General features: G+C 38.1%; 1 protein-coding gene across 1 annotated transcript; it reads left to right on the top strand.

Moving 5' to 3' along the window:
- Positions 1-482: 482 nt before the first annotated feature.
- Positions 483-25,764, top strand: LOC132103915 (diacylglycerol O-acyltransferase 1-like). The gene is made up of 17 exons (XM_059508993.1): positions 483-837; positions 3,326-3,413; positions 8,685-8,725; positions 9,532-9,617; positions 9,791-9,843; positions 17,620-17,725; positions 18,058-18,186; positions 20,926-21,000; positions 21,159-21,262; positions 21,352-21,390; positions 21,479-21,520; positions 22,295-22,339; positions 22,754-22,866; positions 24,014-24,079; positions 24,270-24,357; positions 24,452-24,514; positions 24,588-25,764. The coding sequence occupies exons 1-17, from the start codon at positions 641-643 to the stop codon at positions 24,747-24,749; spliced, it is 1,497 nt and encodes a 498-aa protein (XP_059364976.1). The 5' UTR covers positions 483-640; the 3' UTR covers positions 24,750-25,764.
- Positions 25,765-27,955: the final 2,191 nt, after the last annotated feature.

Here is a 27,955-nt window from a genome sequence, read left to right as displayed (position 1 = left end):
TAATAATCATAATAATAATAAATAAATCGTAATCTCAGAACAATCTCAGACGATGTGATGGTCTCATATCAGAGATAAAGCCAAGTATATTTCTTGATATGATTTTCTTCAAAACGAATGAAATACAGCAAACAGGGTAAATATTAAATGGAAAACGTATATTAATTATTATAACCTGAACTTGTGTTTACAATGCAGCAATCTGATTTGACTTTAAATAAAGCGTATAAGAAAACTTGGAAGATTTACAGAAACTTTCCAAATGTTTTAGATAGCTAAAAAATACATGTATTCAATTTGCTATTTGTGAATTAGACGACTGTATATGTCTATCATTGCATCACCAACGAGACACGAAGTTCTTTATATAAACACTAATCACTGCATGAGTGCAAATGTAGGCTATTTTATGACATACTTATGTTTTAACTCTAGTGTGATCGTGGCTTTATGGTTGAGGAAATTGTGCCATGGTGCATCTGGGTGTCACCGCGCTCATTGCGCAACATTTTTACGCAGCGCGGAAGGCTTGCTGCGCGGCGTCCTGCTCGGTTCAACGCGCGGATGATACCAAAGATCGGCGAAACGGGAAGAACATGACAGAAACGATGCGTCTGTTTGCTTCATTATAATCGCGAACATGGGCGACAGAAGCGAGAAGAGCTCGGCGAGGCGCAAGCGGAGAACCACGATCTCCGGAGACGCGGCGGGAGCCCACGCGAAGCGCGGCGGCGCGGGAGAGACGCTTAGCGGGCAGCTGAAGGAGAAAGAGCAGAGGCACGAAACACCAGCGAATAAACACAAGAATCACAGCGATGCTGGCCATGACTCCTTCAGGTAAATTATGTTATGAAAATATGTTTTTGACTTGATTTGTGCAGCATGTCTCTCTCTTTATCGAAGAAGATGCTGGTACTGTAACATATATACATGTACAGGGCCTATGGCTTTTTATTTTAGTATTATTTATTTAATATTATGTAAATTTTCCAGTTTTCATCATTTTAATAAGTTAATTTTGTTATGTGGAATGTTATATTTTATTATAAATATTTATATTTATCTCATTTTTAAATGTTTCATCTAATATTCATATTTTATTTTATTTCAGCATTATTTCAGTTACCGAAAACATAGTTTTTAAAATAGTTTGGGTTAACAATAACAACACTGTTTATTAATTTTATAATGTACGATTATTAACACTGTAACAGTTACAGTATACTGTAACATACTGTACATATGCACAGGCATAAAGGCAGTGCTTATTTAATATTGTGTTTTTCTCAAATTCTCAATTAGCTTTAAATTTCATTTTAATTTAATATTAATATGAATATATTAGAAAATGAATATATTTTATAAATATTTCTATTTAGCGTTTTATGTTTCAGCTTTAGTTTCAGTAACTTTAGTAATCAATTTGAATTGATTTAGTTTTTTTTTTTTTTTTAGGTTTAAGTTTTTATCTAATGTTCATATTTTATTTTATTTCAGCTTTTTTTAAATTATTATTACCAGAAATTATTTGTAATCATTCTAGTTTTAGTTAACAATTACAACACTGTTTATTGGACATGCACCCTGGTAATCTCATAATGTACCATAATAGTAACACTGTAACAATATCAAAGCAAGTTAGTTTAAAGATAAGACAGCACAAGAGCACTTTTAAAGCAAAACATCTAACAGAAAGAAGTTTGCTTTGTTGCAAATGATCATATAGTGGTATAAAGTTCTTATACATGCATGCATATTTGTTTATTTTCTAGTAACCAATGACAATGAGTTTGAGATCAATGAGTTTTGTTAAACATTGTCTGTATGCACATATTCAGTTAACTACTATACGTTCAGAATTTGATAGTCACTATACTCAAACATAGTAATATTTATTTAATTTATACATTTATTTTAATTTATTTTTAAGTTTAATAATTTTTAGTATTTCAACTTAAGCTCAGTTGATTTCATTTAGTTGCCAAGTCAACATTCCTAATTTATTTAACTTTATGTTTTTCACTTAATGTTAATATTTCTTTAATTTATACATTTATTTTAATTTAATTTTAAGTTGAATAATTTTAGTACTCTATGTCAAGCTTATTTGATTTAATTTAGTTGCCAGGTCAACATCTCAAAATTAAAATTTCAATATGAATATTAAATGTAGAATATTTAATAATATTTAATTTTCAAATAGCTATTAAAATCATTTTAGTTAGCAGTAACAACACTGGTGTAGATTGTCCACAGAAGAAAAAAAGCATTTTAGGTAAAGGTATAATGATATTTCTTTAGATCTTAACATAGTACTTGTTCTAACATGTCTAAATCTCTCTCTCTCTCTCACACACACTGTTTCTAGACATTCCAAAACTACATGTTCTGGTTTCCATGGCAGCAGACGTCAAAATACAGGAAATGTAGGATGGAGAGAGAGAGAGAGAGCGAGAGAGAGAGAATGAGAGCGAGTAATAGTATACTACACTAGATTAATTAAGGCTTTCTGCCTTCATATGCACAGTGAAGAATGGGAGGAAAGTTTAGGGAGGTCAGGACTGAGAAATGGGGCAAGGGAACACATGGACTAATCACAATACCATAACTCTAGCAGCAGTCAGTTGTGTACAGTGTTTCACTTCAGTTCATGGGTCACTCTGGTCTACAAGCTGTGACTATTGTATAATAGTCCTCCTAAACTGAGAATGGAAGTGAAAGATCTTGTGTAGCACCGGTTCTCATTTCCATTTGACAGATTCATTTCGTTTTTAATGATGTTCACAAAAACCAATATAAATAGCATGCTTCCTGTACTATATGCTTCCTGTGCTATAAATATAATGATTTTAGGTAAAGGTGTGAAGATCTGAAATCATTGATAATAACGATAAGATCTTCATGACCACAATCTTTAATAATCTTTATCAACCACGCCTCATACACTCACACACACTGAGAGCTTCCTTCCTGTATACTGACTGAAATTGCTCAAACTCCTTTCCGATTTGCTTGTGTATCTTATAAACTTGGTGTCTTATAAACAGTGTCTGGGATGCTACAATGTCTGAATGTCATTGCATCAGTCAGCAACATATCAAGTGTAAATGCACTCAAATGCTTTATTTGAAATAGATGACACTTGGTTGATGTGTTATTCCCTGCTATGACATTGAGACATGCCATATTGTAAGTGTCCAATACTTTTTTGGTCTGTAGTCTGAGGCCTTCAATAACTGTTAAAGTAGACCAGAAATGCATATGTTATTATTGGTAGAAAACATGTCATTAACTACTGCCTGACTCATTTTGTCTGTCTCTTCAGCTGCCATAAGCTGCAGGAGTCGCTGCTCAGCTCCAATAGCGGCTACAGTAACTACAGAGGAATCCTCAACTGGTGTGTGGTCATGCTGGTAAGATTAAAAAAAATTATGCATTTAGCAGACGCTTTTATCCAAAGCGACTTACATTGCATTCAGGCTACAGGAACACTAAGATTTCAGGCCGTATGGCAATTAATGTCTAATATTGCATGCCCATAAAATATCCATGTTTTATCTAAATGAGTTTGTTTCTTCATTTGGAAAAATGTAATATTACACACCAAAGGATCCTCTGCAGTGAATGGGTGCCGTCAGAATGAGAGTCTAAACAGCTGATAAAAACATCACAGTAATCCACACCACTCCAGTCCATCAGTTAATGTCTTGTGAAGTGAAAATCTGTGTGTTTGTAAGAAACAAAGCCATCATTAAGGCGTTAACTTTAAACTGTTGCTTCTAGATGAAATCCTTAATCCATAATAACACTTCCTCCAGTGAAAAAGTCCTTCTCCTGTTGTCTCTCACATCAAAATCCATCCAAATATTTGTTCAAAACAGTTTTGGACTATTTTAGCTTGTAAACAGAGCTTTATCTGTGCATATCTCTCTCCCGATTCAGACGAGACGCATTTAAGAAACTGTTAAAAACTTGTAATGTAATTGTTTCTGACAAACACAAAGCTTTTGTCTTCTCCAGATGTTAACTGATGGACTGGAGTGATATGGATTACTTGTGGATTATTGTGATGTTTTTATCAGCTGTTTAGACTCTCATTCTGACGGCACCCATTCACTGCAGAGGATCCATTACTGAGCAAGTGATGCAATGCTACATTTCTAAAAATCTGATGAAGAAACAAACTTATCCTTATCTTGGCCTGAAGGTGAGTATATTTATTGCAAATGTTAATTTTGGGTGAATTATTCTTATAACTGTATTAACCCTACTCTGGGGGCATATGGAAATTTAAGTCATTGCCCCTTATAAAACATCATAGGGGTTTGGAGAAAGAAGTAAGGTTTTGTCTTTACACCGTGTGAAGGTAATGTAAGATCACTGTCGGCTTGAACATTTGAATGGCTTCGGTCTGATGGCACTGGTTATTTTTGTTCTCTGTTCTGCTGGAATCTTTCCCTGTGTTTGTCCTCAGATGATCTGGAACAACAGAAATGAAATCTATGTAGAAGGAAATGCAAAATGCATTTGCTTGAATGATGATCAAAAAAGACTATGTTTGCCCTTCATCGCGGTTATACGCGTCAAGTTCATTCTGGGCTGTTGTGAACTCAATAAGATTGAATTGAGTAAAAATTTGACCTTTATCCTCGGCTCCGTTCTCGTATAATCATATAACATGCAGCACAATGCCAGACGTATTAGTTTGCACACGCTGTTACAGAATACAATTTCTGCAGTGAAAACGGAGAGAAGTGACTGAAGTTTAACTCAAGTTGTTGTGATAGTCTCGATTCACATGAGTTCCCACATTAAAGCGTATAATTCAACCCAGAGGGTGTTTATTCCTCTGCTCGCTCCCTCTCTCTCTCTCTCTCTCTCTCTCTCTCTCTCTCTCTCTCTCTCTCTCTCTCTCTCTCTCTCTCTCTCTCTCTCTCTCTCTCTCTCTCTCTCTCTCTCTCTCTCTCTCTCTCTGTCTGGTTTTCCACTCAAAAGAAGCAGCATGGTGTAATTTACTAGTTGCTGTTTGAGGATTAATGCATTCATCTCATGTTAAGTGTCAAAGAGACTTCAAACTCGTTTGTAGAGCAAGACTAATAAAAAATAAAAATGACAATGCATAACTTGTTTTATCTGCAGGGTAATTTTAGTATTATTTGTTTTATAGTTTTTAATTTTTAGCAATTTGTTTTATTTTGTAATTTTAATTTTATTTTTATTTTAAGTTTAAGTAGTTTTGTAAAATATTATTTATCAATTATTCTTTAAAATATTCCTGTTTAGCTTTAATTTATTTTTATTTCACTTTGAAGTATTTTATTACTTTAATGTTTGCTGATTAATTTCAGATTTCAGTTGGCTGACAAGGCAACAGTGTCAGCTTTATTTTAGTATTATTTATAAAACATTATTGTATTTTTATGTTTTGAATTATATTCTATTTTTATGTTTAATTTTAGTTTAAGTTCTAGTAATTTTGTTTGTCATTTATTTTAAATTTATTTTATTTTGTTTTTAGTTTTAGTAATTTAAGGACCTCAACTTAAACTTAAAGGTAATTTTTTATTTATTTATTAGTTTTTCATCTAATATTGATATTTAATTTGATTTCAGCTTTACTGAAAATTATATTTAATAGTTTTCATTTGAATAAATTTAGTACATCAGCCTAATCTTATTTCAGTTATTTTGCCATGGTTTATATTATTATTTTTTTATATATAGTTTTATTAATTTTTTGAGCACTTTAACTTCAATTAATTTATTGAATATAGTTGCTAACTTTAAAAAAAAAAATTGTTTAAGTTTTTAATCTAATATTTATGTTTTATGTAATTTCAGCTTTATTTCAATGCCACAAAAATGTTTAATAGTTTTACATTTAGAAATGTTGGTACTTCAGCCTTATCTTATTTATTCCAGTTAGTTGTTAAGGTAACTTTAAATGTGAATGCTGTTTTTAGTTAAAGTTTTTCATCTAATATAACTATTATTTATATATATTTATTTTTTTATATTACTGTATTTTAGATTCATTTGGATTACCAAAAACACTCTTTTAAATGTTTTAGTTAACAACACTGTTTATTGGAAATGCACCCTGGGATTTCTATAATATACCAAATCTCACTGGAGATTGGGATGTTTTGCTGAACTCTTATCAGAGATTTTTGCCTGTCCTAGAATGAACTTTGACCCACTAACAGATCCTGCCAGCTCTATCGGCAGGCTATAAATACAGTGTCAATGACTCTGACATATAATATGCTGAGGATGTATGTGCTAATGCTACTTATGATGATGTGTCAATCAAAAGACAAACTGTCCTTCAAATGAATCTCAGTCTGTCAAAAAGACTGGCAAAGTCTTAGAGTCTCTCTTCTCTGCAGTAATGAAAAATCAAACACTTCTGGAGATTATTTAAATGAATGCTCAGAAATGTCACCCGTCCTCTAAATAAACATCTATTTCACTCTGAACCGCTGAGAAACTGGAGCAACATCTTCAAAGCCATGGAAAGCAAATCACAATTCTGAAACCAGTATTAATCCTCGCTGTGAAACACCATCGCATTCACGTTCTCTGAGAGATTTAGCTGTTACTTACTTTTTTTAAAAACCATGTTCCCATGAATATCCTAAAATGTTTTAAATCCAGTAATGGATGATTATGAAGGTACAGTAGAAAGGCGACTGCGTTTGAGAGATTTCGGCTGAAAAAAAAATAGATGGAGGGCAACTGTAGGGTCCTGAAAGTCAAAGTCTCAGTCAGTTTCTCTGCAGAGAAACTGAGTTTAAACAATAATCAATAAAGCTTTAAAACTAGAGCTTGGAGATTTTTAAGTGACAACATTTTGTATAGAAAGTCAGTGCTATTTCAGTGTGTTTTGTTTTTTGTTTTTTTACTGAAAACATCCACCAGTCAGGTGGCTGTTAACATAGAAATTTGGGTCTCTCTACACTATTAAATTACTTGTATTTTTGTACAGCGAAGAAATTTAGGATAGAAAAATTATTTACTAAGTGATTGATAGTAAATTTCACAAACAATTACACAGAAATGGCAAGTAATACATTGAACTGAACATGACATTTTAGATATCAAAGTAGAAAATTGTAAAGTAGAAAAACTAAAATAGTATTTTCTTTTTAAAATAATATGTACTCCAATAATCTGCATTATACAAAGTTTTAACATAAACTAATAAAGTTAATGTGATGCATGTTTGTCATTCATACATAAATGACTGACAAATATGCACCACATTAGGTTTATTAGTTTACATTAAACTCCCAATGGGAATGGAATGGAAATTTTATAAGCAATTTATTTATATAAATCCTACATTTAGGCCTAAATATTTATTGAAGGTTGAAGTCAATGCCAATCTCTTGGAAAAGAGCTTGTGTGTGTGTGTGTGTGTGTGTGTGTGTGTGTGTGTGTGTGTGTGTGTGTGTGTGTGTGTGTGAGTCTGTGTGTGTGTGTGTGTGTGTGTGTGTGTGTGAGTCTGTGTGTGTGTGTGTGTGTGTGTGTGTGTGTGAGTCTGTGTCTGTGTCTGTGTGTGTGAGTCTGTGTGTGTGTGTGTGTGTGTGAGTCTGTGTGTGTGTCATGAAATGAACCGAAGTCCCACAGCCTTTAAGCAATTGCCATAGCATGGATCTATGTGCTAAATCAATTAGCGATACGTTTTTAATGAGGTCAGGGTTAAATCTGGCAGCTTTCCTTAAGCAAATCTAATCAAATGGCCTTTGGAATGAGAAATTCTTTCAGCAAATCCTCCTCTGTCATAAATCATCGGCGAATCTGCAGTTACAAGTGGTTCAAAGTCTTCAGACCTTGTGTTTTGATTCAAAATTAAAGCCTCAGGTTCTTATGTTGCTTTTAATGAATAAAATAACCAAATCAAAGTGAATTTAGTTTAAAAAAAGCTGATGTAACATTCAGAGCAAGTCAGTTTTCAGTAGCTGAGTCTGAAATATGAACCTAAAGCATGGAAACTGCTCTAAAGGGTCAGAGGTCGGATGCGTTTGTGCATTTATCACACTGGAGAGCTTTATCTGAGGTTGTCTGTTGTTGTGCTGTAGACTTTGTTCTCTGCTAGTGACAGTTGTACAACACACATTCATTGGTGAGAAGCATACATCTTTCTATTTTAGAGTGAACAAATGTATGCTGAACATTTTAAAGGAATAGTTCACTGAAAAATTAAAAACAATTACTTCATTTGCTCACCAATGGATCCTCTGCAGTGAATGGGTGCCGTCAGAATGAGAGTCCAAACAACTGATAAAAACATCACAATAATCCACAAGTAATCCACAGTTAAGTCCAGCAGTTAACATCTGGAGAAGTTTATTTTATCAACATTTCTTTTTTTGGGGGGTAAACTACTCTTTCAAAGGATCAGATTCAAATACAAAATAATTGTTTAGTTTTAATATCCAAAAAGATATGTTTTAGCTATATATTACAAATGAGCAAAAACTTAATATTGCATTTTCTAGATAAAAATAAACATATGAAATAGACTTGAACCTGACATAACCATCTAAGTCATCATATTTGTAATGTTAAACATAGATTATCCTCCAGTGCATCTCTGGTTTTCCTTTAGTTTTACCTGTAGGCTTGATTACAAGTGTACTGCAAATGCATTAAATTGGTTTATTTGTTTGTGTTTAAAGGTTCTGTCCAATGCACGGTTGGTCCTGGAGAACCTTATAAAGTAAGTATATCATTAACATCATTTGTTGCTTAATTCATAAATAAACCGGCAATGGTAATGTGATTTCTCAAGCTCAGTGACTCACTAATTTCTGGTTAATGATCCAGCTGAAGCGTCTGAATGAGACAGATAATGACTGTGCCCGGCAGGAACTAAATACTTGTCATTAAGCAAACACTTTCATCCAGAGCAGCATATAGTGCAGTAATCGCTGCTCATCCCTCTGGAGAAAGACCTGTTAAATGGCAGCAGTAATAATGAAGAAACTCTTCGGTTTATTGGTTACTTCTATCAGGTGTTGAATACAGGAGCTTTGGCTTCTGGGATTTTTCAGTCCGTTCTCACTATAAAAAACATTTATTCAGCATTAGCAAAAATGAGGCTTTCCCTAACAAACACCAATAGCGATATAGCCAAACTTATTCATTTATTTATTTCTTTGTTTGTTTGTATGAATTAAAAACAGCTTATTTTTTAGAAGCTGTTAAATTAAGATTTTTGTCAAATTTTTGCATTGCATTTGTTTTTACATTGTGGCATTCTTCCAATTCTTTTTATTGCTTTGGGAAAAATCCCATTCTTATTACTGTAATGCAAAAAAAAGATTATTAATATTTAAATCTTTATCATTTGTTATATATATTAAAAATCAACATAAATGAAATATACAGTATATACATAATGCATTATGCACATTAGCCGTAAACAGTGTTACACAGTATGATGAAAAATTCAAGGTAACATTTAACACATTAAAACATAAGGTTTCTCATTAGAAATACATCTAATTCTCCTCTTGTCTTCAGATATGGCATTCTGGTGGACCCCATCCAGATCATCTCTCTCTTCCTGAAGGACCCATACAGCTGGCCGGCTCCGTGCCTGATCATTGGTATGATAAGTGTGTGTGATTTGTGACCTATACTGCAGATTCATGCAGATCAGCTCATGCTGAAGACATCATTTCACACCACATTTACACTTTCTGTCATGCATAACAATCAACATCTATATTCCATGCATACTCAGTTCAATGTGCCGTGTCTAATCTGTTTGCTTTTGCAGTTTCCAACGTCTTTATAATGGCAGCTTTGTACATAGAGAGAAAGCTATCTGTGGTGAGTTGCATGCTGGGAATTGCATACATAGTGTTACAGATATAACCAATTACACTAAAGAGTGAAGAACATGACCAATATATATATATATATATATACAGTGTTGGGCAGTAACTAGTTACATGTAACGGTGTTACGTAATTTAATTACAAAATTATTGTAACTGTAATTAGTTACAGTTACTAAGAAAAAATGAGTAATTAAATTACAGTTACTTATGAAATTTTTAACGATTACAAAGGGGATTACATTTGAATATTTACACACATCCACATACAGATTTAACTGATTTCTTTCCCAAATTGCACTGACTATTCTGAGACATACCGCCCTAATAATTTCCGGGATGCGGAAATACTGTACAGTCTGGTCCGTAGAATCCAGTCATAAAAACGAAATGCCTAACGTGGACGGAATATGCCACATTTTGGATGACTAAATCAAAAGTAGGTCAGTACACTTGAATCAAAACATGACATGGACTAGTGTCTGTGAATATTAAGCCCCAAAAATGCAATATATGACTTGCACATTCTGCGTGTCTGTGGAAATCAGGCGCGGACTGGACACCGGGAGAACCGGGACAATTCCCGGTGGCCTGCCAGCCGATTTTGCCCCACTATTTAATATCATTATTGTATAATTGCCTGCCGAATGTACTAAAGCGGTCATTTGCGAATCCGCCATTTGATAATTAAATCTCTAATAAGTCATGAATTGTTAGTCATGACTCGCGTGCTCTCCGTGCCTCCGCCAAACGGTTTGGATCAGACTCAGAGTAATCAATGCGAGAGAGAGAGAGAGAGAGAGAGAGAGAAAGAGAGAGAAAGAGAGAGAAAGAGAGAGAGAATAGAGTGGACTGCTGGAGCTGAGAAGCAGAACCCCTGTTCAGGGTTTCGGGTCAGTTTCATCTGTAAAGATGCTTTTTTGTCTTTGTTTTTTTATTTAATTAATCAAGCAGCAGCACGTTGCTCATCAGTCATCACTCAAAATACTATATAAAGGACATCTGTAATGATAAAAGTTCGTATGGCAGAGAAGGAAGGAGACCAGAGTCGGCGTACTGAGGCTCGTGGGAACTTTATTATACTGATCAAAAGAACGGAAAACAAAGTCGCGCCACATGCGCATAAACATTGATACTTTCAGGCTCTCGCTTTCTGTCGGTCGCTTCCTCCCACGAGTCCTCAGGTCTCTCTTTTGTCTCTGGTTCTCAGCTGGCTTAAATACTGCTTCCCCACGCCAATCACTGCAATGAGAAGCAGGTGTCACTTGTCTCTCACTTAACTCACTTACCACCGCTGATCTCCTCACTCTCTCTCCCGTCGCAGACCTCGCTAAACCACACCTCCCCTGCCACATACCCCCACCGCCCGACTCAGGCCGGGGAGCCATCCGGCCTGCAGCCCCCCCCCCCCCCCCCCCTTCCTGGAGAGGAAGTCGGCCACAGCCATCTGCGCCCCCGGCCTGTGAATCACCTTGAACTTAAATGGCTGTAAAGCTAGATACCAACGGGTGATTCGCGCGTTGGTATCCTTCATGCGGTGGAGCCACTGGAGGGGCGCGTGGTCCGAGCAGAGGGTGAACTCCCGGCCCAGGAGGTAGTAACGAAGGGTGAGGACCGCCCACCTGATGGCCAAACACTCCTTTTCTATGGTGCTGTACTTAGCCTCTCTCTTAGAGAGCTTCCGGCTAATGTACAGCACCGGGCGATCCCCCCCCCCCCCCACCTCCTGGGACAGGACCCCCTGTCCGACGCGTCAGTCTGCAACAAAAAGGGGAGAGAAAAGTTAGGAGAGTGCAGGAGCGGTCCACCACACAGGGCAGCCTTAACTCGGGTAAAGGCCTGTTGGCACCGCTCCGTCCATTGGACCGTATCTGGTACCTCCTTTTTAGTGAGGTCAGTCAGGGGGCTAGTGAGGTCCGAATAACCAGGAATAAATCTCCTATAATATCCCGCCAGCCCCAGGAACTGCCTCACCTCCTTTTTGGTCTTGGGTCTGGGGCAAGTCGCAAATGCTGCCGTCTTGTCAATTTGGGGACGCACTTGCACGTGACCCAAGTGGAAGCCCAGATACCTTACCTCCACCCGCCCAACCGCGCACTTCTTCGGGTTGGCCGTTAGCCCCGCCCGTCTCAGCGCCTCGAGGACAGCCCTCACATGCTCCATATGCCGCCGCCAGTCGCCACTATAAATGATAATATCATCCAGGTAGGCGGCGGCATATGCAGCATGCGGGCGCAGCACTCGATCCATGAGATGCTGGAACGTAGCGGGGGCCCCGAACAAGCCGAACGGAAGCGTCACAAATTGGTGTAAACCAAACGGCGTGGTGAAGGCTGTTTTTTCTCTAGACATGGGAGATAAGGGGATCTGCCAATATCCTTTTGTCAAGTCCAATGTCGAATAAAAGCGAGCCGTACCTAACCGATCGAGCAACTCGTCAATCCGTGGCATTGGATAAGCATCAAATTTTGACACTGCGTTCACCCTGCGATAGTCCACACAAAATCGCACCGAGCCGTCCGTTTTAGGGACCAAAACAATCGGGCTCGCCCAAATCACTGTGGGACTCCTCGATTACTCCTAACCCCAGCATCGCCTCTAATTCTGTCTGAACCACTTTTTTCTTGTGTTCAGGTAGTCTATATGGCCGGCTGCGAACCACCACACCCCGCTCTGTCTCAATATGGTGCTGAATCAGATTAGTACGACCAGGTAGAGGCGAAAACACGTCTGCAAATTCGGACTGTAACTGTCCAATGTCAGTGAGCTGCGAGGGCGAGAGGTGATCCCCTCCCGGGGCCAGGGCGAGGGATTTTTCTTTAATGATCGCCTCTGGCCCGAGATCCTCCTCTCCGCTCACTGCCGTCGCTAGCAACACTGACTCCTCTTCACTCCATTTTTTAAGGAGGTTGAGGTGGTAAATTTGCCTGGAGTCGCCTCTGTCTGTTCGTACTACTTCATAATTGAGATCGCCTATTCGCTGTGTGACCTCAAAGGATCCTTGCCACTTTGATAATAATTTGGAGCTGGAGGTTGGCAGTAATACGAGCACTTTAACTCCCTTTGCAAATTCTCGGAGCTTAGTTCCCCTGTTATACAGCTGGCTTTGTCTGCCCTGGGCCTGAAGCAAATTCTCCATTGAGAGCCGCCCCAGTGTATGGAGTTTTGCTCTCAGGTCCATGACATACTGAATTTCATTTTTGCTATCCGAATGTCCGTCCTCCCAAGTTTCTTTCAGGACGTCCAGCACATACGGGCTGGCGTCCGTAAAGAAGCTCGAAGGGGGAAAACCCCGTGGAGGCTTGGGGGACCTCGCGCACAGCGAATAAGAGGGGCTCTAGCCATCTATCCCAATTTTTCGCGTCTTCTTGTACGAATTTACGAATCATTGTTTTCAAAGTGCGATTAAATCATTCGACCAGTCCGTCTGTTTGTGGGTGATAGACGCTGGTCCGTACCGCTTTAATGCCCAATAATTCGTATAATTCGCGTAACGTGCGTGACATAAACGCGATGCCTTGGTCCTTGAGAATCTCTTTTGGGATTCCCACGCGGGAGATTAAACGAAACAGGGCGTCCGCCACACTCTTCGCCGAGATATTGCGGAGCGCCACTGCTTCGGGATATCGTGTTGCATAGTCCACTATGACTAACGCAAAATGATGTCCCCGTGCGGATCGTTCTAATGGCCCGATGAGGTCCATACCAATTCGTTCGAAGGGGTCCAGCACTAGAGGTAGAGGGCGCAACAGCGCTTTTGGGGTGGCCGGTGGGTTCACCAACTGACATTCCCGACACGACGCGCACCATCTGCGGACGTTCTCGTGAATGCCCGGCCAAAAAAATCGGGTCATTAGACGATTTAGCGTGGCTGTCATACCTAAATGCCCCGCCATTGGATTGCAATGTGCCGCCTGGAAAAGCATTTCCCGACGGCTCTTAGGTACTAATAATTGGGCCGTATCTTCCTTTGTCTGAGCGTCATGGGTCACTCGATACAACCGGTCCTTAATAACGGCAAAATACGGATAAGAGAGCGCGCGGTCAGGATGGAGGACCTGCCCATCGATGGAACGGACCTGCTCGAATGCATGTTTAAGGGTCTCATCCTGGGACTGCTCCAGGGGAAAGTCATCGCGACTGGAAAGGTTAAGCCTCGCCAACTCGCTCGGTTCCCCTGAAGCTTCCCCACTGGGTCCGGGTACAGATTCTCCCACCTGAGCGCACGCCCCGCCAACCGGGCCTCTCTTTTTCCCAGAGGCATCCACTGTTAAACACCCCAATAATTGTTCAAAAGCTGGCCAATTGGTACCCAAGATTAGTGGATGCCGGAGGCGCGGACTAACGGCCACCTCCACATAATACTTTTGTCGCCTAAATTTGATGCCTATGGTTTTTATGGGGTATTCCACTATATCCCCGTGCACACACCTCACCTTAACCACGCGGCCCGTATCCAATGCCCCGGATTGTATCAGGCTTTGATGGATGGAGGTCTGGTTACAACCTGAATCCACCAAAGCCTGATAGGTACCCCCCTTAATACTCACGGGTATTTGGTACAACCCGGCTTGATCGGGGCCAGCCTGCGGGTCGTCCGGGATCCGGACCCACGTCCCCACCTCCATAACCGGGCACCGGTCCACGAAATGGCCTGGATCCCCGCAACGCCAGCAGGCCGGCCCAGGCCTCCCCGCCACCCTAGTGGTTGGAAGTGGGTCAGGTGATTGACGTGGGGAAGCAGCTGGTAGCTCAGCCAGTCCCTCCCCGTGCGGCGGCCCCATACCCCTGGCCGGACCCCGTGACATGGCGGCCGGCTCCGTCCCTGCTCTCCAACGGGGTGCGGCCCTCGGTGGCCCCGTGTACCGAGACCTGGGTAAAGGGACAGGCTTTGGAGAAAGAGGAGAGAGAGAGGGGGGGGGAAGACAGAGAGAGAGAGACAGATGGAAGGGGTTCGCCGACCCCGGAACACGCCGCCAGATCCATCCTCTGCCAGCTGGATGGCCAGATCCAGCGACGCCGGCCGGTGGCACTGGACCCACTGAGCAGTCCTCTTCGGGAGACGTGAGATGAACTGCTCCAGCACCACGGTGTTGATAATGGTCTCGGCGTCGCTTCCTCCGGCCAACAGCCATTTGCGGCAGGAGTCCCGGAGCTGCTGGGCTAAGACAAAGGGCCGGCCCGCTTCGGTCAGTTCTAGCGACCGGAAGCGTTGACGGTGCTGCTCGGGGCTGAGGCCGACCCTTTGGAGCACTGCTCTTTTTAAGTCTGCATATACCAGGAGGTTCTGGACGGGCAGTTGTTGAGCAGCCTTCTGGGCCTCCCCTGACAGCAGCGGAATTATCCGGACCGGCCAGCTGTCCTCCGGCCACCCACACGCCTCGGCCGTCCTCTCAAACAAATCGAGGAACGCTTCCGGATCATCTGTTGGCCCCATTTTCGTAAGAGGCATGTGGGCAGCAGGGCTGGAACTGGGGGAGGCCGACCTCGTCCGAACCTCCCGGTCCAGCATGCTCCGGAACAGCTCGCGGTCCTCCCGCTGGACCTGCATCATTGCCTGAAACCGATGTTCGTGGTCGGCTCGCAGCTCCAGCAGGGCTTGATGTTGTTCCTGATGCAGGCCCGCGAGCGATGTAATGAGCTCCGCAAACGGCGTTCCCGATGATCCTGACGGGGTTTGCATGGCGTCGTCGTTCTCCTTCTTTCCCGGGTTTCGGCACCAGTGTAATGATAAAAGTTCGTATGGCAGAGAAGGAAGGAGACCAGAGTCGGCGTACTGAGGCTCGTGGGAACTTTATTATACTGATCAAAAGAACGGAAAACAAAGTCGCGCCACATGCGCATAAATCATAACATTGATACTTTCAGGCTCTCGCTTTCTGTCGGTCGCTTCCTCCCACGAGTCCTCAGGTCTCTCTTTTGTCTCTGGTTCCCAGCTGGCTTAAATACTGCTTCCCCACGCCAATCACTGCAATGAGAAGCAGGTGTCACTTGTCTCTCACTTAACTCACTTACCACCGCTGATCTCCTCACTCTCTCTCCCGTCGCAGACCTCGCTAAACCACACCTCCCCTGCCACAACATCATTATTATCTGTTGTAATGTTACAGTAGTAGTTTAGCTGAAAAAAAATTCAGAAGCTACGACAGACAACAACACAACCCTTACGAAAATTTACATTTTAATATTTAACTATAAATCCAGAGAAAATGGTTATTATTGTTTAACTGTGATAACCAAAAATGTAAAATTATTTTACAAATGTATTTATTTAAAAATAAATACAAATCCATTTGCAAAAACAAAACAAAAACAAAACAAGGTTATTTTACTTTTATATAGGCTAATAAAAGCATGGTAATTTTTTGTAAGGGGAAAAACATGACTCGTGTACAGTATTAGGATTTTTCTATAAAGATATTGTAGTATTGTAGAGTATTGTATTGTAAAGTATAGTTTTGTTCAATCTTGAGTATTTAAGTCACGAGAGAGATGGATAACAGGGCAAAATAAAGAGACTGAAGAGAGAAATGGAAGTGAAGGTGCAGTTCAGGAGAGAACTTTTAATTATTTTGCATGTCCCCAAATTAAAGATTTAAATCTTTTTTATGTCAGGTCCATACAAAAAATAGTTTTGTCCATGAATTTGTTTGTATGAGTTTGAATTTTTCAGAAATTTTTTCCCAGTCCGCCCCTCCTGTAAATTAATGGCAAAGACATGGTTTCATTTACTACACATAGGCCTACTGAAGCTCGCAGTGTTTTCAACCTCTGCTGCCTCAATATATGAGTACACGAGCACATAAACATAATTTCTAGAACTGCTCTGTGTCACTTCATGTGCATTTTACTTATTTTGAGAAAACTATCATCATATACAGAGACAGCAGTTTCAAAAAAACACCAATGTTTCAGGAGTTTATTACACAGAATACGTCACATGCTTATTAGATAACTGTATTTAAGTTGATGTATATGCTTTTATTTATTATTCTTTAATTTTCACAAATTTAGAAAAGTAATCAAAAAGTACTCAAAAGTAATTAGTTACATTACTTTAATAAAGTAATTGAAAAAGTTACACTACTATTACATTTTAAACAGGGTAACTTGTAATCTGTAACCTATTACATTTCCAAAGTAACCTTCCCAACACTGTATATATATATATATATATATATATATTTATATTTATATATATATATATATATATATATATATATATATATATATATATATATATATATATATATATATATATATATTGGTCATGTTCTTCACTCTTTAGTGTAAATATGTATATATATATGTATATATATATATATATATATATATATATATATATATATATATATATATATATATATATATATATATATATATATGTATATATATGTATATATATATATGTATATATATATATGTATAAATATATATATGTATATATATATATATGTATATATATATGTATGTATATATATATATGTATGTATATATATATGTATATATATATGTATGTATATATATATGTATATATATATATATATATGTATATATATATATGTATATATATATATATATATATATATATATATACATATATGTGTATATATTATTATTATTTCAGCTACTACTAAAAAAGTAAATAAAAACAATATTGACAAACACTATGAGATTTGTTTGTTTATTGCAGGATAAATGTATATCTGTTAGCACAAGTGTTTTCATTGCTGGTTGGTTTTAATAAAGTTGTGTTATTTCTTTTCCAGGGCACCATCTCAGAGTGCACCGGAACATTCCTTCACTGCATCAATCTTGCAGCTCTTTTATTTGTCCCAGCCGGTACAGTTCTCAGTGTGTCCTCGATGACCCCAGGTATCATCTTTTATCAGTGTGCATATGTTCATACTAACACCTTCAGCCTTAGGTCTTTTAAGAAAGTGTCACTATAGCATTGTTTTCTCATGCACTAACTAAAAAAATAATAATAATAAATAAAAAAAAACTCTATTAGTGGTTGTTTTTACTTTTGGCCATGTGATTTGGTTATTTTTAATGAGAAAATTATGCTTTTGATGTAATCTTTTATCTTAAAACTTGACTAGTCACTATGTATCACTACATTTAGAAAGTGTTTATGTCATATGTCTTGTATGTAAGTTCTGGGGTTCTTGTGTTGTTATGTGTATTTTCTGACTGTGTTTCAGTGGGTGGTGTTGTGGCATTGGGTGTCTTCACCGTTCTCTTCCTCAAGCTCTATTCATACAGAGATGTCAACAAATGGTGCAGAGAGATCAGACGTGCCAAAGCCCGAACCCTGTCTCGCTCTCACTCCTGTAAGTAACACTCCAACCTCACCAAAAACCACATACATTTTTATCATGCATATCTGACATCAGGCATATTCTCATTTTCACATGCATTTCTTTGCATGAATGCAAACACTTCTAGATACACAATCACTGTGTTCCGAAATGCATAATTGCACAAATCTTAATGCAATGCACGTATAGCAATTATAGCATGCATTAGAGCTAGCATTACAATATATTGCTCTTATATGAATGCATTGTTTTGATTTGCACTTAATTTTTTATTTTGCACCAATAACACCTGCCACTTGATAGATAGATATAGATATATAGATATAATAAATATGTATTTATTTCATATATATATATACAACCCGAATTCCGGAAAAGTTGGGACGTTTTTTAAATTTTTTATAAAATGAAAACTAAAAGACTTTCAAATCACATGAGCCAATATTTTATTCACAATAGAACATAGATAACATAGCAAATGTTTAAACTGAGAAAGTTTTCAATTTTATGCACAAAATGAGCTCATTTCAATTTTGATTTCTGCTACAGGTCTCAAAATAGTTGGGACGGGGCATGTTTACCATGGTGTAGCATCTCCTTTTCTTTTCAAAACAGTTTGAAGACGTCTGGGCATTGAGGCTATGAGTTGCTGGAGTTTTGCTGTTGGAATTTGGTCCCATTCTTGCCTTATATAGATTTCCAGCTGCTGAAGAGTTCGTGGTCGTCTTTGACGTATTTTTCTTTTAATGATGCGCCAAATGTTCTCTATAGGTGAAAGATCTGGACTGCAGGCAGGCCAGGTTAGCACCCGGACTCTTCTACGACGAAGCCATGCTGTTGTTATAGCTGCAGTATGTGGTTTTGCATTGTCCTGCTGAAATAAACAAGGCCTTCCCTGAAATAGACGTTGTTTGGAGGGAAGCATATGTTGCTCTAAAACCTTTATATACCTTTCAGCATTCACAGAGCCTTCCAAAACATGCAAGCTGCCCATACCGTATGCACTTATGCACCCCCATACCATCAGAGATGCTGGCTTTTGAACTGAACGCTGATAACATGCTGGAAGGTCTCCCTCCTCTTTAGCCCGGAGGACACGGCGTCCGTGATTTCCAACAAGAATGTCAAATTTGGACTCGTCTGACCATAAAACACTATTCCACTTTGAAAGAGTCCATTTTAAATGAGCCTTGGCCCACAGGACACGACGGCGCTTCTGGACCATGTTCACATATGGCTTCCTTTTTGCATGATAGAGCTTTAGTTGGCATCTGCTGATGGCACGGCGGATTGTGTTTACCGACAGTGGTTTCTGAAAGTATTCCTGGGCCCATTTAGTAATGTCATTGACACAATCATGCCGATGAGTGATGCAGTGTCGTCTGAGAGCCCGAAGACCACGGGCATTCAATAAAGGTCTCCGGCCTTGTCCCTTACGCACAGAGATTTCATCAGTTTCTCTGAATCTTTTGATGATGTTATGCACTGTAGATGATGAGATTTGCAAAGCCTTTGCAATTTGACGTTGAGGAACATTGTTTTTAAAGTTTTCCACAATTTTTTTACGCAGTCTTTCACAGATTGGAGAGCCTCTGCCCATCTTTACTTCTGAGAGACTCTGCTTCTCTAAGACAAAGCTTTTATAGCTAATCATGTTACAGACCTGATATCAATTAACTTAATTAATCACTAGATGTTCTCCCAGCTGAATCTTTTCAAAACTGCTTGCTTTTTTAGCCATTTGTTGCCCCCGTGCCAACTTTTTTGAGACCTGTAGCAGGCATTAAATTTTAAATGAGCTAATTAACTGGATAAAAGTGTAAAATTTCTCAGTTTAAACATTTGCTACGTTATCTATGTTCTATTGTGAATAAAATATTGGCTCATGTGATTTGAAATTCCTTTAGTTTTCATTTTATTAAAATTTAAAAAACATCCCAACTTTTCCGGAATTCGGGTTGTATATATATATATATATATATATATATATATATATATATATATATATATATATATATATATATATATATATATATATATATATAGGGTACATTTTTCTAAATTGAGATTTATATATATCACCTGAAAGCTCAATCAATAAGCTTTCCATTGATGTATGGTTTGTGAGGAGGACAATATTTGACCGAGATACAACTATTAGAAAATTTGGAATCTGAGGGTGCAAAAAAAAATCTAAATACTGAGAAAATTTCTTTTGAAGTTGTCCAGATTTAGTTCTTAGCAATGCATATTACCAATCAAAAAGGAAGTTTTTACATATTTACAGTAGGAAATGTATAAAATATCTTCATTGAACATGATCTTTACTTAATATCCTAATGATTTTTGTCAGAAAAATCAAAAATTTTGACCCATACAATACACTTTTGGCTATTTCTACAAATATACCCCAGTGACTTAAGACTGCTTTTATATATATAAAACAAAAACTAATAAACATGACAAAAACTAAATTTGTAAAACTGTAACTAAACATAAAATGAAACCGGAAAATATAAAAATATCTCTGTGATACTAAAATAACACGTATCTGCAGTATTAATGGGTTATGTAAACTTCAAACTAAACTTCAAATGTTGTCAAGCCAACTTGCAAAAAAGTCTTGACTTGAAGTTTCATATTCTAGCATGATCTAGGAGTGTAATCATACTCCGCTCTGTGTTTTTGGTCTCCTGGCAGAGAGTATCTAAATGAATTCAGTGTGTGTTAATGTTTAATTTTCTCCTGTAGGCCCATCTGTGCACAAAGCCAACGGCACGACTGGATACACACACGTGAGCTATCCAGGAAACCTCACACACAGAGGTCAGTCACTACAGGACAAACACAGCCTGCTGAATAACTCTCAGTTATGAAGGAAGTTCAGTAATAGATATAACATATGAATTCAAATGTATAAAATTGAATCAATAACTAATTTATTTTTTTTTACATTTATTTTATTTTGATTATCATTTTTACAGACATTTATTATTTTATTTTCGTTCCAACTCTGTGTTACGAGCTGAACTTCCCGCGGTCTCCACGGATCCGAAAGCGTTTTTTACTACGTCGACTGCTTGAGATGGTGAGTATATGACAGCAGACGCTGTCCTGAGACACACGCTTGCAGTTTGCACTTTCTGATCATTTTATACCTATTTTTCTTTCTTGCAGCTGTTTTTAATGCAGTTAATGATTGGATTAATACAGCAGGTATGCAAATTAAATCAAAGTTTTTTGTATCTATGTGGCATGATGTTTTTAATGACTTTTATTTATTTATTTATTTATTTTTTGATAGTGGATGGTTCCGACGATTCAGAACTCAATGAAACCTTTTCAGGTAGAATCCCACTTTAATGTTTTAAACATGTAAAGCCTGACATAGAAAATTATATTTAGAAAAACCTAATGTTTTGAAATGGTTATTTGAACCTTTAGACAAAAAAATAAAAAATTATAATGTTAGCATGTGTTTGTTTTGTTAAGTAGCATATTTGATACATCAAGCTTTAATATCTCTCTCATATAGTGATATTATGTATATACTGCTCAGTTTAATTCAGAGGCCCAAACTGAGCAAAAATATGCAATATGGTGCAGATGCTGATATTTATATGGACAAAAAGCAATGATATTCTGATAGCTTGTAAATCAGTGTGATCTATATAACGGTATACCAGACTACATACATAAAATGAAATAAATATCAGATGTCACTCTACAGTATATCTCCCAATAATATCTCGTTATTTAAATGTTTAGTTTTATGATCAAAACATATAATGCAACGCGATACAGTGATGATTAAGAGATTTTTCAAAAGCCTGATGATCATATTTGAGACTCACACTTTAACACATTTTCTCTAAAATGATGTAGGCATTATCAAGTAAAGCAAAGTCCAGTACACGTGAAGCACAAGCTGAAGTAGACTTTTGTACAATGATAGTAAAAGGCCTTTTACTTGCTAAAACGTATGAATCAGACAACAGAAAAATGCATTGAAATTGAAAGTTGCCCAGGGTTTACAAAAACACTTCTTTAGCATGCTGTTTTTATCCATTTATGCTATTTATCTACTTATTGATCATAGAGTCTCTGGCTCTTTTGACAGGACATGGATTTGTCCAGAATAGTTGAACGTCTGCTGAAACTTGCGGTAAGAGAAACAAATGCAAACAGATGCTGTTGCTTTATGGTTTCTACTGCTTTCACTGTGGAACCTGCTGTTACTATGGTGCGAAATTTAGGCCCTCATCAAATTCAGTTCAAGTTTTCCCTTTTGCAGCTGATCAGCTCAATATAGTCATAAATAAACAATCTAATTAGCAGTCAGCTAATAATTCATATAGAAGACACTTTTAATTTTTGTATTATGTTAAAACTATGTAGCAAACTGAATTGTACAGTTTAACATTATACGAAATATTTAAATGCTGAATACCACGATTGACCAATCAGAAATAAGGATTTCAAGCAGCTTGAATTTCACAGCTGATATCATATTTGTGGCCCCTCCTCCTCAGAGTGTCTAATGGCACAAGCCCCGCCCCTTCTCCGTGTCCCACTACAGGTGCCCAATCATTTTATCTGGCTCATCTTTTTCTATTGGTATTTCCACTCCTCTATGAACTTCGTAGCGGAGCTCATGCAGTTTGGAGACCGCGAGTTTTACCGCGACTGGTGGTGAGTGGCTTCCTCCATCCAGAGCTGATTCAGGCTTATCAAAACCTGTAGTAGGCCTATGTTAAACCACAGTAATATGTACAGTAGTATTAAGGTATGTTAAATTTTAAAGGTCCATTTACACCAAGGATGGTAACTAAAAAAATAACTATAGCTTTAAAGTTTTAATAATCCTTATAATTCTTTGAGAAGTATAATCTACAACTATAATGACAAAGTAAATATCACTGGAATCACATTAAGAACTATTTATTTCCAGATAATGAATGATAAAAACATTGACAATCAGTGCACTTGAATTTAAGGAGCTCAAACATTAAAAAAAAAAAAACTGCAGTGCGTTATTATAATAAACAACACTATTTTACATTTGTTTTGACGCTATACAATTTTTTATAGTTCTCATTCGTATTGTATGCGGTCCTTTACTTGTAAGAGAATAGCTAAATCTACAACACAGCTATAAAAATTATAATTGCAATCTCAGAATTCTGACATTTTTCATGCAATTTTGAGTTTATATCATAATTCTGACCTTTTATCTCATAATTCTGAATTTTTTTTCTCACTATTCTCAGAAAAGTCCTAATTAACTTAGTTAAATTGAAATTGCGAGAAAAAAATATCATTCTGAATTATCGCGAAATAGACTTTTTATTTTTTTTTACCTCAGAATTGTGAGAAACAAAGTTCTATGGTTTTTTTATTCTGTGGGAGAAACAGACTTTATTAGTTGCAATCACTTTTTTAGAGTGGTTTGTTCAGAATCTAATGCTATATCAGAATCCATCCAAATTTAAAGAGCATTTAACGCAGCAGACAACAAAACTGCACAATTGTTATAAACAGAACATTATTGTCTGTTGGGGTGGATGCTAATACAGTTATTGTTATGTTATGGTAATATGGTTATTGCATTACTTTTGGAGTCACTGTTGTATTATTATTTCCAGACCAATATCAATAAATAATGTACAAAATTCATAAAATAAAGTCTTTTAAAAACATAAAAAATAAATTTTTTATTTATTTATTTAGCATTTAATGCTTCACATTGCAGAAGTAAAATAGCATGCAAATGCCATTTCATGAGAAAGTTTTCACACTGTGAAGTTTGGAGTTTGACTGATGATCTTTATATGTGCAGGAACTCTGAAACAATTCCGTATTTTTGGTCAAACTGGAACATTCCTGTTCACAAGTGGTGCCTAAGGTGAGTTGAGTTTATCAGCTTATGTGATTGGATTTGTCTGTTATTTGTGCACCAGAGGCAATTTTCTTGCAGCAGTGTTGAGCTTTGTGTTCATATTACGACAGAAATCAGTTTTGAGATAAGTTTGTGTGGTCTGTTCATGTCTTACTGCAGTTTGTTCATTGATTTCTCATTTTCTGTTTCCCTTCAGACACTTTTATAAGCCCATGTTGGTGAAAGGAGTAAATAAGTTAGCAGCTCAGTTAGCTGTGTTCTTCATGTCTGCGTTTTTCCATGAGGTCTCTTTGCTCACTTACATTGCTACAATTTACAGTCAGGTTATTTTCCTGTGTCTTTAATAGTCCTGACAATGTTTTGTTTATTTTTTGCCAGTATTTAGTGAGTGTCCCTCTAAAGATGTTTCGCCTCTGGGCGTTTCTGGGAATGATGGCACAGGTCAGTCTTAAATATTCAATATTGCTTGAACATCAAACTAAATGACTCATTTCACATTCTGCTTCTGTTTCAGATCCCGCTCGCCTATTTTGTGGGCCGATTCTTGAGGGGAAACTATGGCAATGCTGCTGTCTGGATGTCGCTGATCATCGGCCAGCCGATCGCTGTGCTCATGTACTTTCATGACTATTACGTGCTGCATTATGGGAATGCGGCAGAGGGCGTCGCGGCATGACACAGCCATTTCTGCAATAAAGAAGTTGAATGTAAAAACAATGCATATATTTTTAGAAGGGACATTTTTCGATTTTTAACAGACTTCAGCCCAAATCGAATGTGATCATTATTCCGAATGACTTGAGCAGGTGTGTTTTATAACGTGCAATCTAATGTTAACACTGCCGAGCTAAAGCAGCACATCGTTGCAATGCCTTCTCAGTAATATTTCATACTTGACATTTTCATACTAAAATGATCAATCAAAGAGGCGCAAAATCAAAAGTGCATTTGTATTTTTCCAAATGCATTTCAGAACTCATTTATGTCTCCAATATAAATGTAATGTTTTTTTATTCTCTGTGCTGTTGCTTTGGTGGTGCGACTGACTGAATCTGTGAGTTTTTGCACTTTATTTAGAAATGCATGATGTTTGTCAACCTTTTAAAGGTTCATTTAAAGAATGTAAATGCTCTTATGTTGATTTCAAAACTTGTTTGATTTTAAGTCAGTGCATTATATCACCATTGTACATGAATCTGTGAAAATTTTCAAGCCAAAATTATATTATGTGCCATTTAATTTGCCTGTAGTGTTATTTAAATGGAATTTAATGGGATTCAAGTACCAAGGTGGCCTAAAAAGATGTAAGATGTCCTAGAGCATGTAATTTTCTCAACTCAAATTTGAAAACTATTTTGTGGAGTTTTTGTCTACTGAATTTTTTTGGAACGACATTTCCCAAGACTTTGTATGTATCCCTCTCAGCCGTGATTTTGTTCCTGTCAAATCCATCCTGGGCTGGTTGTATAAACTACTTAGACTAGTACAAAAAAGTTAGATTGGCCCAATCTTAGTCAGAAAAGTAAGACTGATTTAAGACTGTCTAACTGCCAGTTGGTCAAACTATTTCTTAAGACAGTCTTAACATAGTGGCTATGTTTGTGTAATTGGCCCCTGCTTTAAATAGCTTGAGCATTTAAAGCAGTGGACAATAAAACTGCAGCGCGCTTATAATAAACAATGTTATCATCCGTTGGTTTGGACGCTTTGCAATCTTTATAGTACGTATTATGAACGGTCCTTAACTCAAAATACTAACACATCACAACTATAACAACATAAGACCTTTTTTATTCAATAAAACCATAGACAGCCAATCAGAATCCCTCTTGACTTTAAAGAACACGAGCATTGCGTAGCTATGATGCAATGGGAACGCTCCTTGGCTGTGCCGATTGTCTTAAGCCCGTATGGAATCATGCCAATCCGTTGGCTGATGGCGCGGGTGCCACCACGATGCCACAAGGTCGCCACTCTTATACTAGCGACCGCACCATTTGCTCCTCAGATTTCCTTTCTTCAGAAGTGGTCATTCGTTTTCAGAAGCGATTGATCTGGCCCATATGTTGACATCTTTCTCTTTTGCACTTTGGCGATGGCATTCAGTGGAACCTTGTTTCTCCTTGTGGTGAAGTAATATGAAGTTTCGTTGCTTCCAGTCGCCATGCTCGACCTGCATAGAAAGTGTGTTAACTATATGGTTTTGTCACACAGGGGCGAGGCTTTTTACAGTGCTTTTAACTGTAATTTTGTCTCAAAACTTTTGGCATGATGCTTGCGGTTTTTGAGAAGGAGTTATCCATTTTCCGTTGGACGAATTGCGTGAGTCCCAGTCCTCTAAGCTCGACGAGTGTTTATTGAGCATCCCTAATTCTCGTCCCTCATAAAGAAAGCTGCCATTTTTCAGTGATATGCATCATGAAATCTCCAGATCCAGGAAGCGGCCTTTCTCTGCTCGCCTTACTAACGCTTACTTCGCCAACCTAGTGGGTTCTGTGGAGCAGGGTTATGCTGTTTTTGCAGCGATCAAATTTTGTGGTTCTCGGAGCTAGTCTCCCTTCTAAAACACACCCAATGGGAGATTCCAGTCAGGGAAAACCTGTTGTCTCAACTCCAGGGCAGGATTCGGGACTCTCGGCCCGAGATTCAGAAGCTATGGGTGTGGCCGATCGAGGGCGATCAGCTGTGACCTCTAGTCTTGCGTTCCTTCTACTAGGAGGCTTTATTCTTCCAAGTGGAAGGTTTTTGGATAGTGGTGTTCAGATCGTGCATTGGATCCAGTCAGCCGCCCGATTGGTTTAGTGCTGGAGTTTCTAGATGAGACGTTTGTGGCTGGAGTGGTGGCTACCACCTTGAGAGCTTTTGTTGCAGCTATCGCTTTTTGCAGGTATGTGGATGAAGTCTCCCTAGGTATCATTGTTTGGTCTCTTCGTTTATGTGTGGGGTTAGGTTTTTGAGGCTTGCGCGCCCTGTCAGTGTTCCATCCTGGGACTTAACGTGCTGGAAGGCTTATTGGAGTCTCCTGAACGAATTCTGACCCTTAAGGTGATGCTCCTGTTGGCGTTGGCTTCTATCAAACGCATAGGGGATGTTAGCGAGCCATGCGTGGAGTTTGCTCCTGGCCTTGTTAAGGTATTTCTATGAGCCAGGCCCGGTTATGTTCCCAAGATCTCTTTCTCATCATTTCGCTCTCAGGTGGTCGTGCTTCACTCCTTCTGTCCTCCTCCTTTTGCTTTGTTTGAGGACGAGAGGCGTACCCTGCTTTGCCCCGTTCGAGCTTTGAAGCTCTATGTGGACCACTCTCGTCAATGGCGCAATTCCTCCCAATTATTGGTATGTTTTGTTGCTGGCTGCAGAGAGCTCATCGCATCAAAATAGGATTTCTCATTGGGTAAGGGATGCTATTTCACTTGTGTATGAAGTCTGAGGTCTCTCTTCAATGCTATGTATTCAAGCTTATTCTACCAAGAGTGTTGCTTCCTGTCAAGCTCTTTTCAGAGAAGTTCTCCTGGAGGATATCTGTGTGACAGCAAGTTTTATAGCTTGGATTTAGATGCGGCTCATGGTACCCAGATTCTTTCAGCTTGAACCAACTGTAACAGCAAATAATGGACACCAAATAAGAAATCAGGCTGTATTTTGCTAAATACTTTTCTTAAAACTTGGTACTAGACTTTTGAGTGCATCCTGTTGGTCAAATGTTGTAAATATTTTTTTTTATATTTTATATGGTTAAAACATTTCGCCTGCTGCTGATCTTGGACCCATTATTATTATTATTTGGATCTAGATAACAGTTTAAGGTTGACTCATAATTTACCATAGTTATGATAATACTGAGATGTACATTGTAGCTGCTGCAATCAGGTGTGATAACAGATT

Source organism: Carassius carassius, chromosome 25 (genome assembly GCF_963082965.1).
Source record: "Carassius carassius chromosome 25, fCarCar2.1, whole genome shotgun sequence".
NCBI classification, from domain to species: domain Eukaryota; kingdom Metazoa; phylum Chordata; class Actinopteri; order Cypriniformes; family Cyprinidae; genus Carassius; species Carassius carassius.
Note: the sequence above shows the minus strand (reverse complement) of the source record. Positions and strands in the feature narration are given on the sequence as shown.

Excerpts from the sequence above, each read along its gene's own strand:
- LOC132103915 (XM_059508993.1), top strand. The coding sequence starts at position 641 with ATGGGCGACAGAAGCGAGAAGAGCTCGGCGAGGCGCAAGCGGAGAACC. Across the intron at positions 838-3,325 it reads GCTGGCCATGACTCCTTCAG|CTGCCATAAGCTGCAGGAGT; the intron begins GTAAATTATGTT and ends CTGTCTCTTCAG. Across the intron at positions 24,515-24,587 it reads TTCTGGGAATGATGGCACAG|ATCCCGCTCGCCTATTTTGT; the intron begins GTCAGTCTTAAA and ends CTTCTGTTTCAG.